Below are 21,433 nucleotides of genomic sequence, written 5' to 3'. Positions count from 1 at the left end.
AAATGGTTTATCATTACAATCTCTAGATCAATGAACTTTTAATTTTTACATCTTTTGTATGGACATCTAATATAACATTTCGTAATATGTCTCGAATTAAATAGTGCAGAATTAATAAAATTTTGAATTTCTTTATAATAATTCATCATTTGCAACCCTTGGGGTGAATTTCGATACATCCATAAATGATAATCTATTACTTATATCAAACCTATATAAAATAATGATGACAACATGTATTAATTAACCACGTTAATTAAATAAATTTGTAAAAATATTGGTTTAGCTCAAACTTATTCAATTTATTTTAATAGTACTCTTAATTCATTATTAATTATCTATATAAATTTAATTTTCTACGTATTTACCAAAAATTTCAACTCAACAATAAAATTGACAAAATATAAAATATACTCGTTAAATAAGCCATTATTTATTTCATTCTAGAACTAACATCATCCAAATTCCTAGTAGTTTTTAATCCAACTCAAACCCAATCCTAGTTCGTCCTTGATGTTCAGAGTCAATCCCCACCAATCATCAGGTTAATCTTGGTTTGACCCTTTTAGCTCTCAAAACTTGGTTTTGACCCAAGCCTTGTTTTGGCTTGATTCTCAGGATGCTCTGAACCCAGTCATTGCCCATCCTCAACATTCTAGATACTATCCTAAAAGAGAGTGTTTGTTTTTGCTGTAGTTGTTATGGTTGGGGTTGGAAAAAAATGATTTTTAAAAAAGTACTTTTTCTGTGGTTTGTGTATATATTTTGTGTGTTTGGTTAAAAGTGTGGTTTGCCTTTATTGTGGTAAAAACATTTTTGGTTAAAACTGTGGTTGCGGTTGATATCGTACCTAAAATGACTAAAAAGGACATAAATGAAATAATTCTTTGTGTTAAGAGGAAATAAAACATTTTGTCCAAATACATACCGGCAAAAAAATAAAATCGTTATTTGTTATTACAAAATAAAATGACTAAAAAGGACATAAATGAAATAATTCTTTGTGTTAAGAGGAAATAAAACATTTTGTCCAAATACATATCGGCAAAAAAATAAAATCGTTATTTGTTATTACAAAATAAACATTATTGCCCCATCAAACTATTTGCAATGCCATCACGAATATAATCCATACGCGACGCCCTCTGGTGCCCTCGTGGTTGTGATTGTGTAACGACATCGGGAAAAGTATCAGGAGGAACAAAATCAGGATGACTATCAAACTCGTTGAATGCAACATCTTGGCCCGACTTCCGCCGAATGTAGTTATGCAATGCCATTGATGCGACAACAATTTTAACCTGTGATTCGTAAGGAAACTCAGGCATGTTTTGCAAGATTCGCCATCTTTTCTTCCAAACTCCAAATGTACGTTCGATTACACATCGTAAGGATGAATGAACTCGGTTGAATAGTTCCTCCCGACTTCGTAGATGTCCTCGTCGATGAAATTCTGAAAGATGATATCTCTCCCCTCTATATGGACCCAAGTAACCGTACTCATTCGGATATCCCAAATCAACGAGATAATACTTCCCTGCATAAAATTAATTATTGTTTAACGCTTACTTCCTATTTCATAGAAAAAAAATTAGACTAGCTGAACAACAACCCTATTTTTTGTGGGTGAATACCTTCTGGTGGCCTCGAAAATTGTATGTTTGTATTTCCAATCGCCTCATAAAATATTCTTGTATCGTGTGCACTACCTTCCCACCCAGCCCAAACATATGTAAATTGCATGTCAAAGCTACATGTTGTTATTATATTTTGCGTCAGTACACCTTTTCTACCAATAAATAGGATTTGATTTTCTTGTGAAACACATGCACGTACATGTGTTCCATCAATCGCTCCAATACAATTCTACAAAAACAAAAAAATTGTTGTCGAATCAATTTAATTGTACTTAAATATTTGATTGTAACCTTTTGAAATGTTTAACAACTTCTAAAAAGTATTTTTTACCTTGAAATGGGGCATATATCTCCGATTCATTGCAATTTCCAGTAGTGTTGTTGTGAATTCTAGATTTACTGGTCTGATTAAATCAGCAGCTAGCACGCACACAGAACGAAGAACTTCGTTGAAATTTCTGGACACGGTTTCACCTGAATGTTGAAATCTCTCTTGAACTTCCCTGTTTGAAGCGCCTAGAGCTAAAGTGTAGAGAAACATGCATACCTTCTCAATAACACTCATCCGTTTAGACGGTTTCAACCCGTACATCGTTTCCAACTCAAAAGACAAACTCTTCAATGTGTCTGTATCCATCCGAAACATGTTCATATAACACACCCAATGCCCATTTAAAATTTCAATCAACCATCGCATTCTAGTGTTGTATGAAACCATACATGGTTCTTTATAAATATACGTATTGTGATACAAAGCCAGTGCTCCAGTAGTGCATATGACTAATTTAGTGTGATCACACTCTCTATGCCAAAATTAATCGCCACTGTCATCGTCATCCTGTTGATTTTGGTCATCGTCCTGCACCTCATTGTTATTGTTCCCATAACCAGCACCGAAACTACCTCCAAAACCACTTCCAGAACTTGTACCAGCAAACCCATCAGACACATACCGACCAACATTATTCATAATATTTTCATAATGGTCATCAAAAAGCGCATTAAACCAATTCGCATCCATATCTACAAACACAACTTAATATCAATTTTGAACCTGCAGAGTACCGATAAAAATACATGTTCATGGAATAATATGTTTTGAATATTTTTGACGTTAATGGCGGCCTTAACACAAAACATTTACGTTTGAGCAAACGCTAATTATCGAACACATTTTACTTATACGTAACTCATTCAATATTTTAAACACAACGATAATAGCAATTTTCAACTTGCAATGTAACGGTAACAAAACATTGTTCATTGCGGAATTTGTTTAGAATATTTTCAACGTTAATGGCGACAGTAACTTAACCCAAAACATCTACATTGCAGCAATCCCTAATAATCGAACATATTAATGGCGACATTAACTTAAGCCAAAACATTTAAATTGGAGCAATCCCTAATAATCGAACATATTTTACTTATAAATAACTCATTCAATATTTTACAGCACAACCATAATTTCAATTCTCAAAACATTATTCATACACGTGGAAATGCTTGAAATATTTGTTGGCAGCCAATTAAGGTTTCATGAGAATAAAAACTAAGGAAAAGGGACTGTTGTGTACACACTTTTGTCTAGTTGCGTGTTTGTTGTCCATCTCAGAAAAGTATAAAAACTTTAGCAAACTTATCATTCAACTTATAAATTGAAAAACACATAAATGCACTTGCTTTATTGACTATAAACAGCAGCCCTATCAGATTTACCCTCTTAATTTGTTTACAAAACATAAAGATCAAGCTTTATTAACTAAACAACAGCCCTCAAATCAACAACTAACCTTCTAAATTCAATGAACTTGACGTGGCAGTGTAAAACAGCAACAAAACCTTCTCAAAACAGCTTGCAATACACGTGGGAATGCTTGCAATATTTGTGGGCAGCCAATGAAAATGTTTTGGAATGATAATGCAGCTTAAATAAAAACACACACACAACACAAACCACTACTCTTGACTGCCATACCCATCAGCAACTCGAACTTGTACCATGAACAACCATTCAACCTAGCAACTCCCATTCAAACCATTATCAGCCATTCAAGTCAGCAACAATAATTCACAGCAGTATCAGCCATTCAAGTAAGCAACAAGCATGCACAACAGTTTCAGCCATTCAAGTCAACAACAATCATGCACAACAGTAACTAACATTCAATAAATTAGCAGCCATTCAACTAAAAAACAACCATCAAAGTCGTTAAATTACAATATCCAATTCAAGGCTGAAAAAGTAAACTCAACACAAAGTTTTTCAGCCATTCAAACAAGTCTATAGAAGTTAACATGAAACCTAAAATTACAGCTTGTAACAGGTACAATAACAGCTGTTACAGACATCTCAAACATAACCAATTAGCCTACAGCTACAAATACAAAGGAAGTGCTCAACATATCATACGTTACAAATTAGAAACCTGGGAAAAATTAGCAACGGCAGAACCATTTGCATCAACCATTTGGCAACAACACAGCCGCAACAACACCTCATGCAGTGCACCTCACTATAAGGATTGGTATTGTAATCTTTTAAGTGCGAAAAACACATAACCATACAATATGTTAACGGCTCATTGACATAAAAACCGAACATGATAGGTGTGCTAAACATTGAAACAACATTTCAAATATGAAATGCATGCAATACTTACCAAAACATATAACACACAACAAAATTTACTTGCTGCTACATATAACACACAATAATATACATAACTGTAAGTGTTCCCTATATCAAATGTAAACTTACATCAAGGTCTGTAGCTTGCCCTTCGATCGAACATTAATTTCAACCACTGAAATTTTCGGTCCATATCACCAATTGCTGCCCACATTTCCCTCCTACTTCTAACCATAAAAAACTCAGTTGCAAAATAATACAGCTCACTGCCGAACACCACTTCCTCAATGGAGTGAAACTCCTTCATCACCTTTTCTATGCTACATCATTTTTTATCCAAACCACTTGACGTGCATTCATTCTTGGTAGACACATTATCAACCAACTTATCTAAACGCGAAAACAATTACGATCCCTTTCCGACACCCCTTTTTTTTCTTATTTTTTTGGGAGCTTTGTTGCACACCTTTTCTCTTCCCACTACTACCAGTGAGATTGCTTGTGTTGTTGGCAAAAGTGACATCAATAACCATATTACTGACATCGACAATAAAATTTGGTAGACTATCCTCCTCAGAATCTCCACTACCTTCCTCAATATAAGGGTCCTCATTAACTGCGTTAGTTTGCCTTTCACCGACACCATCTTCATCAGAATTCAGACCCTGTGATGGAGCCCAAGCATACTGACCGGTAGCAACAGTGTTTGTAAACATGATATCATATTTACAACACAATGTGGGATCGATTCCAGCATGCCTAAACTTTCTTGCTCTGTGTATCTCCTATAACAAGGGACAACCAAGATAAAAATGCTTCAAAAAATAATGTACCAGCACTCAATTAAACAGTTTATTACAGCTTTAAACATACTGAAAAAAATAGACCTGGTTTTTAGCTTTCCACCATTCATCAGGTGCCGAAATTGTTCCAAGTTCAGCACTCCAGCCTACTCCTGTTTCAGAAATCAACCTTTTCCATATTCTCCAATCTTTTTTAATTCTGTCCCACTTATTCTTTAATTGTGCTTTCGTTAATGCATGGCCAGTTTGATCCTTAAAGCCATTCATAACATATTTCCACCCAGCTTTGTCGAAATGTGTGTTGGGTCGCATACCTTGCTCAATTGCTTTAATACATATGTCACAAAAAGCGTGCAACATCTCTCTAGTCCAACCATAGTTATTAAACCCGGCCCGGGAGTTGACCCGGCAAGGGGTCGGGTCCCGGGTTTTAGGGGTCAACCTGGGTCAACTCGAGTCAACCCGGAAAAATTAAAAAAAAAATAAAGTTTTAATATTTCATATGAAAAAATCCATGTAAATATAGATTATACATATTATGAAGTTTAAAAGAATATTTTAAAAAGTTTTTTATCCCACATTAAAAAGATATTATGTTAAGTTTTTAAGTTAAAGTATTTAAACTAAAAACGTTTTTTATCCCACATTGAAAAAACATAACTTTTTTCTTGGAAACATAGAGTATATATACTAATGGGTTTCGAATCCCACATTGAAAAAACATAACTTTTTTCATGGGAACATGGAGTATATATATGAAAGGGCTTCAAATCCCACATTGAAAAGATACTATGTTATCCTTTTAAGTTGAAGTATTTAAACCAAAAGGTTTTTTATCCCACATTGAAAAAACATGGTTTTTTTCATGGGAACATAGTGTATATATGAAAGGGCTTCAAACCCCACATTGAAAAGATACTATGTTATCCTTTTAAGTTGAAGTATTTAAACCAAAAGGTTTTTTATCCCACATTGAAAAAACATGGTTTTTTTCATGGGAACATAGTGTATATATATGAAAGGGCTTCAAACCCCACATTGAAAAGATACTATGTTATCCTTTTAAGTTGAAGTATTTAAACCAAAAGGTTTTTTATCCCACATTGAAAAAACATGACTTTTTTCTTGGGAACATAGAGTATATATACTAATGTGTTTCAAATCCCACATTTGAAGAAAAAAAAAAAAAACCGGGTCTCGCCCGGGTTCGCCCGGGTCCCGGGTCAACCCACCGAGTCGCCCGGGTTTGGCCAGGCTGTTGCCACAGCCGGTCTTTTGTTAAACCCGGACCGGTCCAGCCACCGGGTCGACCCACCGGGCCGGGCCGGGTTTAATAACAGTGAGTCCAACAAGCCTTATCTTGTGATTGAGAATCGTCCATGTTCTCGGTTAAAATGTTTTGTCTAATATACAATTAACATGTTAATTTCCTAGAGGCATTGTAAAGGACATAGAATGCACAATCTATCTTAATTAAATTGCCAACTTAAATAAAACATGCAATTTAAGAACATAGACTTAACATAATCAGCTTAACACTTTAATTGCTAGGTTAATTTACATTTATGTTTCTACAAGCCAATGTTTTCATTTCCTAAGCATAATCTGTCAATTATGTAATATTACATTAGATGCTGAGATTTCTTAGATATAATTTTCTCATGTGTTTAATTACATAATCAGACGTTGTATAGAGCAGATAACTGGCTTCAGTTCCATTTTCAGCAACTTGACATTCACACGGGTTTTATGTTTATACCCATTCAACTGAGATAATAAAACTAACAATTAAACACATGTAAAGCACAACAATTGACATTGATGGTAATTGTTGAACCGAAACAGAGATTAAAAATCTAACAATAACACAAATGTAAAACCTGGAAATTCTCAGAAAATGTTCAATTAAGCACAAAAATGTTCAACCGAAACAGACATAATAAAATGTAACAATTACAGATATGTTAATTATCAGAAAACACACAGCAATTGAAAATTAAAGATTAAGTACTTATGCAACCGAAACAGAGCAACTGACCTTGAATTTACTTGTGCAACCGCCACAGAGATTGGTAAGATGCTCGTGCTTGAGCTTTTCCAGGAGACTGATTTCGATGCCCTCTTTGGTTCTAGCAAAGAAAACAGTGTGAAGAGGAAATTATAGTTAGAGAAAGCTATTTTGTATGTTTGTGGCAGCAGATTTGGCATGATATATACAGTTGTTTGGGTACAATGACAAGATAATTACCTTGATGAGTGCGTGTCTTCTTCAACCGCGAAAGGAGTTCATCAGGGCAGCAGATCGGTGGCAGATGGGCTTGATCTACACTCGGCTACAAACACTGGTGACTGGGTTCAGTCTTTGTGAGAGCATGGAAGAGTGTGTGTAGGTGTGTTTGACACAGCGAAGCTGCGAAGAGGAGGATGAATTTTAGGAGGCGGGGGAAGTTGTGGTGGAGGAGAGCTCAACTGCTTGGGAGACGAATGTGGAGGAGGAGAGACAACAGTTGAGGAGGATAGATAGGGCTAATTAATTTTTTTTGGTAAAGGAAAGTTATTTGCAGCATTTTCTGAACAACAGCCACGGTAAAAGCAAGGCAGAGTTGCTTTTACTAATCCTGTGTTTGGAACGCAACTTTGTGTGGACCCTAGGTGCTTGAAACCGTGGGCAGCTATTAATCAAACAACTTGCAAAATGAAACCGCAGGAAACGTGGACGCTCCCACGTAACCAAACGGGTTCTAAATATCTAGGTGCTCTAAACTTGGTTTCGATATGATTAAGATCTAAGTCCAAAATCATAGATTATTGGTGTAGAATAAGTTTTGAAAACTATTTAATTTTTTTTTAAGCTTTTGAAAACTTATTGTAAGTTTTTATTTATTAAAAAAAAAATAAAAACAAACAAGTTTTCTTATATTGTCTTATATCTAAAAAACAAAAACAAAAAACGAAACGATATTAAACGGTGCCTAGCATTTTCAGCTTTTCCTCCCAGATGGTCCCAAATCACACGGATTGAAGATTGGAAGGAAATCAAGAGAGTGACTCGCACATAGATGCTTGATAATGAAGTTGCTGCCCTTCTATTCCATGTAATTCGAATGCGGTTCCCAGTTGATTGGCTCTGTTCGAAGAAAACAAGAAATCAAGATGATTCCGAAACCAAAAAGAAAAGTCGACGCTCAGCCTCTCATCAAAAGTGGTGAAATATCATCCATGCAGTGCTGTTGAGCCTCTACACCATAAGATATCCGGCAACTTCGTGTTCCAGACATTTTTCAATAATTATTATACAAATTGTTGAAAAGGGCACTTTCCTGTGTTTTTGAATGCCATTTCCATTTTTTTTTTTAATAATATAGGTGTTTGAACCAACTTGCACGTATCGCGACTAATCCACAGGCCCTGAAATTAACAATCATGCAAGTCTCAAGTGGCTCTGAGGTTTGTGGGACTCGAACTGGTGACCTTTAGAGAGCAAACTCAGGACCTGACCAGTTGACCTACACTCTACAGGGTTAAACGCTAATATGATTTTGATGATTTTTTTTTTCTGAAATTCTGTTCTCTTTTAAAATATAATTCAAGAGAGTTCCATTACGGGTCATTTTCAACATCAACAAACTTTTGAATCCAAATAATATATTGTAACCATAACGGAGAAGGGTTTTCGTGAACAATTATACATATAAATAGATCATTTAATCAATAAAAGACAAGCAGGGAATCTTAAATCAAAATCCTTGAAGTAAAAAAGGATTTTGACAGAGAGTTCAAGTGTTATAATTCATGAGATGAAGGGGGGGAAGGAGCAAGAAAGGGAAATTATAATATGTTAATAACTCATTCCTTTTATCAATTTCATGCTTGTTTTTAATTTATATTGCTTTTTTTAAATAAAAAGAAATAGAGAAGAGAAGTGGGTCAAATAGAAAACTTTGGTTAGAAAAGGATGTATTTTGGGAATAAAAACTATTAAAATAAAGATTTTCAACGTTGATCAAGGAGTTTTTTCTTTTTAAGTAAGGATTGTTGATTTACTTTTTGATTTTAGAATAATTATTTAAAATAAAATACAAGGACTAAGTAAATAACTAAGACTTGATTGGCAAATATTTGTTGCGACTGGTCCAATAAAGGGGAAATCGTGGGGGATTTTTTCTCCAAGGAAGAAGAAAACAAAAAGGCCCAACAACCAAAGGCCTGAATCATTCTAGGCCCAAACGCAAATCGCGTGCTTACCCAAAAATCAAGTACGCTAAAAGCCCTAAAACCAAAGGCCTGAATCCCTTTATGCCCAACACAATGGCCCGAAGCCCTTCTTCTTCTTCTCTCATCTTTGTAGCATTCAGTACGCTGTGTCTACTCTCTTTCTTCTGAGTTCTGCCACAAGAAGAAAAGTCTTTTGCAAACCATGCTAGACGAGACCACCCCGGGATCCCACGCCAAAATTATAACCCACGCCACTCCCTTCCAATCCTGCCTGACACAATAGTGTGTCAGCGTGCCCTCTTTTCTTGATCCAACGGGCTGCATTGAGAAGAGAAATGAAGGGCAAGGATGTTGCGATAGGTAAGGTCTTTAGGGTTTCTGTCCACTGCCCACTTGTTATCAGCGTCGAAAGATAGAGAAGGAAGGGTTTTTGAGTAAAAGAAAATTGGTGGCTTAGAGAGAGGGGGGGTTTCAAGGATTATTCGCAAGGGTTTAAGAGAAATGGATGCTGGAGTGAGGTTTCAAAGGAGGAAATCAGAAGTTATGGCAGAACAAAGACAAGCCTTGGGTTTAGCAAGCAGATGCTGCCAGTTGCAAAGCAGGAGGATTTTAGCAGATCTTGTTTAGGTATAATTTCTAAAACCATGAGATTGATTCGGGTTCAAAGCTAGATTACATTTTAGTTTCTGGCTTTGTTTTGGATTAATGGGAACTGTTAGTACGAATTATTTAAAAGCCGGACTCACTAGCTGCCTGTACTGTAGCTAGTTGTGCCTTGATTTCTTGTGCTTTGCATGTAACTTCTGTATGCTTGTGTAATCATCTAAATTGCTTCATCACTTTACCCTTATACGTGACTTCACTTGTTAAGTTTTTTATATGTTTCAAGTTAAATGCAGAAACCTGTTGACACCTCCTTTTTGAATTTTGTGACTTGTTCGTAATTTTAGTGTTAAGTTTTGACCGAAGTCAACTTAAATGAATTACAAACACTTTATGATTGATATACAATGGATATTCTGATGACTCTTGAGTGGTATCAGTATGCATCGAATGAATTCGCTGTCCTGTTGTTTTCTGTGTACTGATTTCTCGAGCTGAGCCTGTTAGTAATAAAATGCTTGTGTAGTTAGCCCTGAAGCATAGGAACCAAGAATGACAACCTTTCTTGGAAAGGATGTTTAAGGGTGACATTAGATCTTTTCTTCACATAATCAAAATCCATGGACCATAGAAATTCTTAGTTGACCACTTAATTAGGTTTTACCTACGCTACCTTAAATTAGGGCGACCAACTCTACTTTATTTTGTTGAGTGAGTCCCAGGTTGCCATATTGAAATGCGTCAACCTTCCCTTTCCATGTGGATTTAGTTATCATCACAATTGCTACTCGGAAGGATTAAATCCCATCTGTCTTTCCTTCTTCCATGGTTTTTTGAAATTATTAAGATTTATGTTCCAGGCCAGTAATTATTTACTCTTACAGTACCCCATTCAGGCTTTCCATCATCGCACAGAAAGTTGATCTTAGGTGCCCCCACTTTATTATTTTCTTTGGTTAATATTAAGAATAGAAGGAATGCTTTTTTTAGTAGCAGCAACCTTCTTATCAGATTGAAGTAAATCTTTTAAGAAATTAATAGTAGGAACTGTGCTGTAGGTGTTTCAAGTTTCTCTGCAAGAAAGAGTTTTTTTTTTCCTGGACTGTGCAGAATTAATTTTGGGCTTGTTTAGTGAGGTTTGAGATTCGAATTCCAGAGAAGCTGTAATTCTTTAATAAGGAAATAACAGATTCAGGTTTGCCTGGGGTTTCAAAAATGGACAGGCCTGGAAACTGATATTACAGTAAATGAGACTATTTGTACTTTTATTATTTGATGAGGTGTCTGGGAGATGGCTATATTGATTCCTTTATTGAGAGGGATTGTTTTAGTAATTTATATAGCAATTTTAGGACTTTAGTGCAAGCTGAACCCACAGAAGTAAAACCTTTAGTTTGTGTTGTGGGGTTTTAACCTTCAAGAGAACTAATAAGCCTGAAATTGAGTAAGTACTTACTGATTTAGGAAGTTAGGGTTTCTCCAATTGAGAAGGAGAGCGTTTAGGAAGGGAAGAAGAGCTACAAGCTTTGTTTGTGAAGGATCCTTGTCAAGCTATTCCAATGATCGAAGTCCTTTGTATACGGTCACCTTGAAAATTTGAATATCCATTGAATATTTTATTATTAAACATATATTAATCAAGCACTAAATTTTACAGTTTAAAACAATCCATTATATATAGTAGCAAACCAGACATCCTCACACTCTAATATCTTACTATAGTAAATGCTTGTATACACTCTCACATAAAATAATTCTGCTAATTGCTAAAGGAGGATTCCTTAAAAACTCAGTTGCCTAAATATAACTTTACCTAATAAGCTAATGGCGTGACAGGGGTTGGGAAATCATACCAACCACACAATTCAATACACCAATGGTTGACTGGTTGAGATCAACATGCATCATAATCTCTCTGAGGGCGGTTGCCTGATGGCTTGCCAATCTGTAGGCAGCTAATTGGAGGCATGGTAGGAGTTTTCAACTCTCCAAAAGTCTGCCAGCAGAACGGATCGTAGAGGTGATACTGTTCTTGTAGTGGCTTTAGCTCTATGGTAGTTAGACTGACATCCATGCATGGTAGGGCATCACTGCAGGCAAAGTGTACAGGCTTTACCGTGTATGTCCCTCTTATGTTTTCATAGGTGATTCCTGATAGAGCTACTGCTGACGTTTGGTTTTTGCATTTGCGTTTGTCGCAATAGAATTGATCAATCACAATTGGAAGTTGAACCTCAGAGACTTGAATGTTTGAGAACAGTACTCCCTGTACAGAGCCTGATCCACCCTGCAGATATTATAGTTGAAATTGTATGTGAGTCACACCTTGAGCAACTTGGTTGAATTGGAAATACTGCAATCTAGTTTATGGAAACCTTGTAAGCTAAATACAAAATGGCTCCAGCAGTTGCTTGAACCATTGAACTTGGTAATATCATGTATACGAAAAGACAGAACATTATGTTTAGATGTTGAAGAAACTCTTTCCGAGTTTTAAGTTTCAGTTAGAATGTTCATTCTAGTTTCAAAAGAGAGAAGGTGTCTCAGAATGTTCTCATTCTGAAGCTTTTAATAGACAAGGGTGTGTGCAAGAATATTTAAAATATCGTGGACCTTTCGAAGCTGAAAGCTTCATTTTGATTGAAATCTTTGTTAATTATATAATGTACTATCAGTCTGTGTGGCTTAAAATGTGTTTTGGTTTGTAAAACCCCTACAAATCAAACTAGATTTCTGGTTGCAGTTAGCAAATTTTGAATAATATGGCATTGCAGATATTAAGAATACCTGCCATGTCTTAACTCTGACACCTGTCATTGTGCCATGCATAACAACATCTCGTACAGTGATATTTGAGACACAGGCTTTTGTATTATCTTTTCCCAGACCTCCGATGCTGATTCCATGTCCTGGTCCACAATTAACATTGTGTATGTATACATTCGTGCATCCAGTTTGTATAGAAACACAGTCATCTCCTGCATGACATTTAAACATTTCATTTTGTAATGATTATGACATAGGGACCTCTTAGGTCGGCTATCTAGTTCAAATTAATTGTCTTTGAGTGCGAAACTCCATTGCCTACTTGGATTCCAAATCGTTTACCTATATTTGAGGTGTTGTCATCTTGTACTAATGCTGTCATTTCTGGTACATTATGCTATATATTGTGAGGCTTTTCTAGAAAGCAGAGTAGTAGAAAAAGGATGGAAGCAGAAGTTCTGATCACTGATAAAGACAAGAAAAATTGGAGGCGTGCAACAAAAGGTGTGTTCTTGTGCCTTTGGGGGCAAACCTAATCCTATATTGGACTGATAATGATTTAGGGTATGATATGTGTCAAATGAATTGCAGCCAAAATACTCAAAAGTGTGGAGGCTGTTGGTTGCCATGTGTCAAATAAACTGTGGCCGTTGAATGTCTGTATGAGAAGTTCACGAAAAGGATAAGGTGGTACCAATTTTTATCCCAGTTATCTAAATTATGTGGCGTTCTTTTGTCTTTGATTTCAACAGTAGCATCAAGTGTTAAAAAATTCCTTTTGTAGTGGCTGTGCCTCTAACCTTCTATTTGACTCTTCAGCTCCTATGTTTGTTTGTCAAGTTCACCCTACAGCCCCACACTGTCTAGTTAAATATATGATATGACTATTATTTATCTTCAATCAATGTAATTACCGCAAGCAAGATCTGTGCTACGAATTAACACGTCTTTGGAGTTCTGCAGGTGGATTCCATCTGTATTTGGGCTGTTTCCGGGAGATGAGACTCTCATATCATGCACAACAACTCCTACGCAGTTGTCAAACTTGAGGTGGCATTGTGGGCTGTTTTGAATTGTTATGCCTGTGACTGTCACATTGAAACTTCCATAAAATCTTAGTGCCTGCAAAAAGAAAGGATGTCAATCATGTTATAAAGTGCGTGCGTGCTCATGAATTGCGATAGAAATCTTCATGAAGTCCATACTGTGGGCTTGATGCTTGGCATTTTCCCGTTGAGCTCGTTTCTTATCTGCAACACAATTCAGAAAAGAGGCATGATCAGATTCAGATAGATACTGCAGATAATAATTGCAGTGGAAGGTACAAATTGAAGCCAATTACCGGCATTGGTGGGTGTTGTTGTACTGTGTTGTTCAGTGGAATAATGAGTTCCGATTCACTGTCTATAGGATCTTCAAATGGGTAGTCTTGCCACCATACTGAGCCACTCCCATCTATGGTGCCTTTTCCCTGAATTGTGATTCCGACAAGCTTGGTGAATTCAAGCCACTGCAAGAGACCTCTACCCCAAGCATTGGCGTTTGATGGGGCAATAATTGTGCCATCCAACTGAGAAAAAAAATTCATCGTATCATCATTCGTTAACATGAATTGCTGTCGTTTTCTCTGCTAACAAATTCTGTATTTGACACTTACTTGAAATACAATGTTTGCTTGGCAGTACGGACCAGAGAAAGAAATAGGTCCCACGAGGAATACATATTCTGCTGGAACAATCAACGTTGATGCTTCCACCTTACAAGCTGCTGCCCATGCAGCTTGGAATGCCTGCGTAGCACCGTAACACCATGTCAACCAACTGTATACTAACTGTATACAATTATTGTTCATTTTTAAGGAATGGACCCCACCTTGGGGTGGTTCTGCTGTCTTTTCCTTTGTATTATTTGTCGGTGTTTTGGAGCTGTTTCAATGTGTAATTCTGTAATTTTGGTGAAATCAATTTGGTGCACAGCATTGCTGCAAGAACCGTGGAGTGCGGAGCAAATAACTCACGAGTCATGGCTGGTGGGGACGGATGGGGATTTAAGGTAAGGAGAGAATTAGTCCTGTTATGTAATTTTGAAAATTTAATTGACCTTTGGACTTGTATGAACCAAAGAAAAAAAAAATACTCTATTGAATGCAGCTGTAATGTACTCTTGGAATCATGGAGAAATTTTTTTTTTTTGATATATTTATCCATTTTCGATCAAAAAATACTTTGAAAATCAATCATTACTACAATACCAAACACTCTTAAAATGTGTTAGAAATTGTTGTTAATACTCTCCCTGGAATGCATGAACATTTTTACAGTGCCAAATCATGTTTCGTGGACTATATATACATGTGAAATTTCGTGGACTAAAAAGAGATTCCATATTGTTGCCCCTTAATTTTCTATGATCTTGTTAGCCAACGAAATCTCTTGTTCTTATATATATATATATATAAAATAAGATAAAATTGAAACCTGTTTTGTACCAACTTAATATTATGTAACAAGCAACTTAATACCTTTGTATCGTCGCTCTTGCCATTACCCTTGGCCCCAAAATCAAGCACATTAAAGGTTGTGGAACCTTTCTGTGGTGGACTTGGTTTTGGTGCCTTTTCTTTTGGTGCAGGAGGAGGTAATGCTGGAGCTTTATGTGGAGGAGCTTTTGGTTTTGATACTCCAGAATGGTGTTGGTGATGGCTGTTGCCATGGCTTTTCCCTTTCTTCTTGGCTAGAGAAGCTGGGTTTGATCTGCTCTGCCTCCAATGCTTGCCTCTCCTAGCAATGCAGGTATCAAAACTTGCAGACCAAACTAGAAAAACAATGAAGAGCATGAACGCGAGGCTTCTAAAGCTAAACCCTCTCATGTTTACCATAGAAGTGGCTCAGTGTAGGACAGAGAGAGAGAGAGAGAGAGTGTATTTGAGAACAACAGAGCTCTTGAGAATGCCAAATAATAAATGATGGTAGGGTTTATATAGGGGGAGCAGTCCAAAGCTCATGAAACTGTATGTTGCACTCATAAGCAAAGATTATTCCGAATCTTCTGAAAATTATAGGTTTCAAAATTATGCATCCTTTTTCTCTCCTTTTCCCCTTTAATTAATAATCTTCTTTTCCTCTCTGTGAATTTTGGTTGGGCAACAGAGTTTTCCTCTGCCAAGCGTCAAAGTTTGTTGCATGTGACTCGTCGGCCACTTGTGTTTGTGTGCTTACACATTCTTCATAGATTGTCTTTCCAAGTTATAAGAAAGAAATGACAGCAAATACAAATTAAAGCGAGCTATTTTAAATCTTGTTGTCCTGATTTGAAGATTTTTTTTTTCTCCCGATTTGACTACCACTTGATATTTCCAAGCCTTTATCAAATTATAAGAAAGAAATGCCAGCAAAGATAAATTTTATATATATTTTTTTTAATTAAACATTCTTTTATCTTTTTTATATCTATCATTTCTATCCTATCTTCAAAAAAATTAATAAGAAAATTAATGTTTTTTGCCAATTCAAAAGCACTTCCAACAACACTCACTGATAAGACATTTTTTTTCATGTAAAAGCCAAAAAGAGACATGTCAGTGGGTCTACAAGGGCACTGATTATAACAAGTCTTTTATGGCCACATGCACGTTCACGGGCTAGAGTTTTGCTCTGTCCTCAGCATCACCACTCAGCCATGGCTACAATCTTCAAGCTAGCTTCCATTTTATTCTCTTAAAATTCTGTTTCTTTTCCCTTTAAGCTAGGGCAGAGAGAGAGAGAGAGAGAGAGGGAGAGAGAGAGAGCTAGAAGCATTTTTTTTTAACGTAAGGAAATAGAACTACCTTATGTCTTAAAAGACAACAGATGACCTCACTTGACGGCCACATCTTTTTTTTATTCTCCTCCTGCCTTAATTCTCCGTCTTGAAAAGAAAAGGAAAGCAGGGATTCCACAACCCATATAGCTCAAATGCATCACGTACCTGGCAGAAACTGTAAGAAGGAAACATCCAATACGCCCATGGTTTTGCCTTCTCCCTTGGATGATTAGATATAAGTTTGAATTGGGGCTGGGTGCATGGAATAACAGTGTCCAACTACCAATAATGCAGCACAGCAGCAACCCAGAAGATGAAAAAAATGTTTTTCTTGAGGTCATGTTTAATCTCACCTTGGAAAGTAAGCAGGATTTAATGAAATTAATTCAGATTTGTGATCAATATGCCATCCATAATTTTAATTATCAATATGCTTTTGTAACATATGCTCTCATAATCACACCATTGTATAAAAAATCCATCAATCACAACCTTAGCTAGGTTTAAAATCATGGATTTTGTTGATTTCAGGTAGCATATTAATTAGTATTAGTCTAATGCATGTATTGGTTAATTAATCTTTTCTGTGTTCGACCATTCATTGATCGACTTAGTTTTAAAAAGGGGGTTAGAATCTTATGATCATATGTAGAATTCAACCTTCAATTAGCTGTAAAGAGAAATTAATCTCTTAAGTAATTCAACCTCAAATTATTAGCATTTGAATATCACAAATAGGACGAAATGTCCCTTTTTTCATATACCCTGTGATCTGGCTTCTCCTATGCCGATGGATACATAAAAGCTACAAATTCTAAGAGAGAAAATTACACTACCGAAACTAGAAAAAGAGGCCGAAATTAAATTAATATATATGGGTATAGTAAAGTATAAACACCTGTAATTGGCACCTGTTAATTCGGTCTTTATGACTTGGGAACCATTGAATTATTTATGATTTAGACTCGTCGAGAGAAAGGATTGCTGTGGGGGAAATTATTGGCCGTCTTTTTGTGCATATGTATATATAGGCTCGTGAACTTTGAGTTATCATCTCGTGAACTTGGAGTTCCTTCACCATCTCCATTATCAATTTGGGAAGTTGCTTCGGCCACTAACCGAGGCATGAAACTTCGTACGTTATTCTTAGCCAACATGCATACATATGCTTTTATCCATATATTTCAACACTTCACTTTTGGAAGCTTAGCTAATTTGCCCATTCTTGGTCCAATCATTGTTCGTATTCAGATTTTATTCACATGCAATTGGAAGCTTAATTAGCTTTGTTTATAAATATTAATTAATGTGGTTAATTAAATCACGTATACGTACGATCTTGAACTATATTCGTACGTTTTATATTACATGATTTTTATAAAATAACATTGATAAGTACTATATGTGTACAATTCTATTTTAAAATTATAATTAATCTCTATAGTTATTTTAGATAAACTCAATTATGATGAATAGATAATGATAGGTTTTGTATATATATATATATATATATATATAAACAAATCCCAAATCCTAATCATGCCCTCCTCCTTGTCTAAAGCTATTTCTCGGTTTTAGAACTCCGAGACGGAAAACCATCAAATTAAAGCTAAGTAACTCACCAACTCACCATGATAATACATGAGTACCCTAGGCCTACTATATTAAAAAACTTGAAAAACTAAATAGAGTTTCATTGTTGATATAAAATCGAGGTAGATAAGAAATTAGATTTATAGATTTTTTATATTAATTTTATTATTTTTTAAAAAATTTGCACTCTTTACGTGCATTTTTGTAAAAAACTTCATTGGGCTTGACTCACGTCCAAGAACTATAATACAAGATAAAAATATTGTCAGTTAAATATATTTATAAAAAACAACAAATAAAAAAATAGATGTAATTAAAAAAAATTATCATCTATTTTGCATGCAAAACGAACGAAACGAAGCCGTCAATGTGCGTGGAAACGAAACCGTGAACATGCTAGCTCCGGTTCCTCGCACCACCGTCAGGTGAAATTCTAAATAAGAATAAGAATGAGAAAATCATTTTCACATGATTGAGTATCTAATTTATCATATCAAACTATATTCATTTTATCATTAAAATTTAACAATTAAAAAACAATATTTGATTAATGTGTAAGCTTTGAAAAAGTTTAAAAATACTTGTTTGTTATTGCAGTAGTTTTTATTTTTTTTAATTATTTTTTTATCTGAAAATTATTGAATTAATATTTTTTAAAAATATTTTTCAAAAATTTTTATATATTAAAATTAAAATTAAAAAAATATTATCTTAAAAACATTTTAAACTACAATATTAAACATTGAAAAGAAAATTATATAGCTATCGTGTTCCACAATGACGCAAGAATGTTCTCACTCTTTCGTGTATAATGGATTTCGTTTGGAAAACAAAATGTTTCGTCCTATTAGAAGGTTCAGATCCGGGTTTCAAAAGTCAAGGCACCATATCTTGAGCTCATGTCTATTTTCTATTTTCTTTTTTCTTTTTTTATCAAGATTTATCAAGGCACCATATCCGGGTTTCGTCCTATTAGATTGTTCAAGATTTATCAAGAAACAATGGTTGCATGAACTATGTTTTTTCTTAGTAACTGTTCTACATATAAATATAATTTATGATGTATCAGTCAGGATATTAAATATTGAAAAAAAATATATTAAATATATTCAAAGGTACTAGAAAAATAGGAATTGCAATAATCCTTCATTTTAAGGAAATGGAAGGAATTACCATTTTCAAGTTGGGACAAACTGCATACTGATTCCAAAGTTATTAAGCCCGAATTATCACATTACACAACTGGATTGGCTTAAATCAATAAATAAAAAATACTAATTTTTTTAAAATAAAAAATTAAAATTATGTTGTCTTGAAAAAAATAAAATAAAAGTCAAATCAAGTTTTAACAGAGCTGATTGGATCATGGGTTCACCCATTAGATCATTCAAATCAATTCTGGATTGGACCATTATATTTAGATAATATTTGGTATTTTGATAGCAATTACTTTTCAAATTTTTTTCAAGTTTAATAACTTTGTTGGATTATAGATTGGACCATTATATTTAGATAGTGTTTGATATTATGGTAGCGGTTACTTTTCAAAATAATTTTTGTTTGGAAATACATCAAAATAAATTTTTATTTTTTAAATTAATTTTTAATATCAGCACATTTTCATCAAAATAAAAGCCTTCTGCATAAAGTCTTCATTACTTAATAAATAAAAGAGTTTAGATATCTATACTTTATTTATCATATTTATTTGGATATCTATTACATGACATGAGTATGTATTATTTACTATTAAACATGAAATAAAAAAGTATATATATATGATTTTAAAGAGTATATCTTAATCTACTTTTGAGTCGGGATTAACAATATTTATATATTTTCATTATCTATTCGATAAAATAACTATAAATAAAGATTCACTCATTTATATTAATCGAATTGGAATTAAATTATAATGCCTTGCTATTTGTTATTTGTTGAAGCAATTGAGTATTCAATTAATCTAACCTATCTAAGTCATATATATCATGCAAAGCTCCATTAATCTAACCTATCTAAAGGAACAAATCAATAACTTATTAGGATGGCAATTAGGATCCTATTCATGACAAAGATCAAATTTGCCTGACATTGGAACTCTTTGGCTAGCAATCACCTATTTTTGTTGCGATTTTCCAACTTATCTTCAATAATGAATGCTTGATATTTTGTTTCCTCGTCCTATAGTCATGTTATCTATAAACTATATAATTTATGAGAATTTTATTTCTAATGGTTTTATATATGTAAAATATTAAAATACTTATATTCCTTATTTTTCAACATTGAAAATCTAGTCTAAAAATCTCCCCAAATGAATCCAATTGAAAAAAAAAAAATACACACAATAGCAATTAAAGAAAACAATTTTTTTTTTGCCCTCCATTTGTTTATTTTAGCTCATTCTAAATGTTCAAAAATTGTAAAATAACTATTTAAGGCTCAGCAACCATTGGAAATCCATGAGACTCAAACTTGGTTAGTGGGATTTATTTTTTTTACATAATTAATGAAGAATTTGAGTTTGTTCCGTGAAAGAAACTCACTCATCAACCACCACCAACATCACATTAATTTGCTTGACACCAAAGACGTTATTATTGGGTATTTGTAGTGATGGTGAAGTTTGTATTATATTTATAATTCATCAATTATTTGTCAAGGAAAAAATCTAGATATCTATATTTTATTCATTGAGTTTCAGATATTTATTTAGTGTCTATTATGCAAGTATAATTTATTATTAAACATGAAATAAGAAAATAATATACATAGTTTATACATGTATTATATAACAAAATTATAAATGTTATATATGCATGAGCGAATGCGTGTGTGTATTATATTAATATTGAAGTATATATGTTACATTGAAACTCTAGTTTAATAACTTTACTGGATTCTTGATTGGACCATCATATTTATGTTTAGATAGTATTTGATATTATAATTGCTTTTTAATTATTTTTTATTTAAGTTTAATAACTTTGTTGGATTCTATATTAGACCATTTTATATATATATATATATATATATATATATATATATATATATATATATATATATATATATATATAATATTTGATATTGTGATAGCGGTCGCTTTTTGTTTGAAAACGTATCAAAATAAAAAATATTTTTTAAATTTTTTTTATTTTGACATCAATAAATTCAATACATTAAAATGATAAAAAAAACATAAAAATTTATTTGGACCATCATATATATAATATTTGGTATTGTGATAGTGGTTGTTTTTTGCTTGAAGGCATCAAAATAAAAAATATTTATTTTTTAAAATTTATTTTCACATCAATACATTAAAATGATAAAAAATAAAAATAAAAATATTAATATAATATATATATATATATATTTTAAAT

General features: G+C 34.0%; 2 protein-coding genes and 1 long non-coding RNA gene across 7 annotated transcripts; 1 reads left to right on the top strand and 2 right to left on the bottom strand.

The window, feature by feature from the left end:
* Positions 1 to 4,419: 4,419 nt before the first annotated feature.
* On the bottom strand, positions 4,420 to 5,427 carry LOC127905702 (L10-interacting MYB domain-containing protein-like). Its single transcript, XM_052455519.1, has 2 exons — positions 5,157 to 5,427; positions 4,420 to 5,054 (listed from the first exon to the last, which is right to left on the bottom strand). The coding sequence occupies exons 1-2, from the start codon at positions 5,382 to 5,384 to the stop codon at positions 4,656 to 4,658; spliced, it is 627 nt and encodes a 208-aa protein (XP_052311479.1). The 5' UTR covers positions 5,385 to 5,427; the 3' UTR covers positions 4,420 to 4,655.
* A 3,971-nt stretch (positions 5,428 to 9,398) lies between these two features.
* Positions 9,399 to 15,733, top strand: LOC112328509 (uncharacterized). 5 transcript variants are annotated; one of them, XR_008059940.1, is made up of 5 exons: positions 9,399 to 9,914; positions 13,078 to 13,160; positions 13,248 to 13,343; positions 13,620 to 14,708; positions 15,223 to 15,733. It is a non-coding gene; the product is annotated as an uncharacterized LOC112328509 (long non-coding RNA). The 5 variants fall into 5 exon arrangements; XR_008059941.1 differs by lacking the exons at positions 13,078 to 13,160; positions 13,248 to 13,343 and having other exon boundaries at positions 9,402 to 9,914; positions 13,620 to 14,478; positions 14,633 to 14,708; XR_008059942.1 differs by lacking the exon at positions 9,399 to 9,914 and having other exon boundaries at positions 12,865 to 13,160.
* LOC7469060 (polygalacturonase At1g48100) lies at positions 11,540 to 15,534 on the bottom strand. The gene is made up of 7 exons (XM_002311737.4): positions 15,178 to 15,534; positions 14,314 to 14,445; positions 13,999 to 14,226; positions 13,862 to 13,906; positions 13,571 to 13,778; positions 12,678 to 12,868; positions 11,540 to 12,177 (listed from the first exon to the last, which is right to left on the bottom strand). The coding sequence occupies exons 1-7, from the start codon at positions 15,532 to 15,534 to the stop codon at positions 11,785 to 11,787; spliced, it is 1,554 nt and encodes a 517-aa protein (XP_002311773.1). The 3' UTR covers positions 11,540 to 11,784.
* Positions 15,734 to 21,433: the final 5,700 nt, after the last annotated feature.

This window comes from Populus trichocarpa, chromosome 8 (genome assembly GCF_000002775.5).
Source record: "Populus trichocarpa isolate Nisqually-1 chromosome 8, P.trichocarpa_v4.1, whole genome shotgun sequence".
Lineage (NCBI taxonomy): Eukaryota > Viridiplantae > Streptophyta > Magnoliopsida > Malpighiales > Salicaceae > Populus > Populus trichocarpa.
This window is presented reverse-complemented; position numbering and strand designations above follow the sequence as displayed.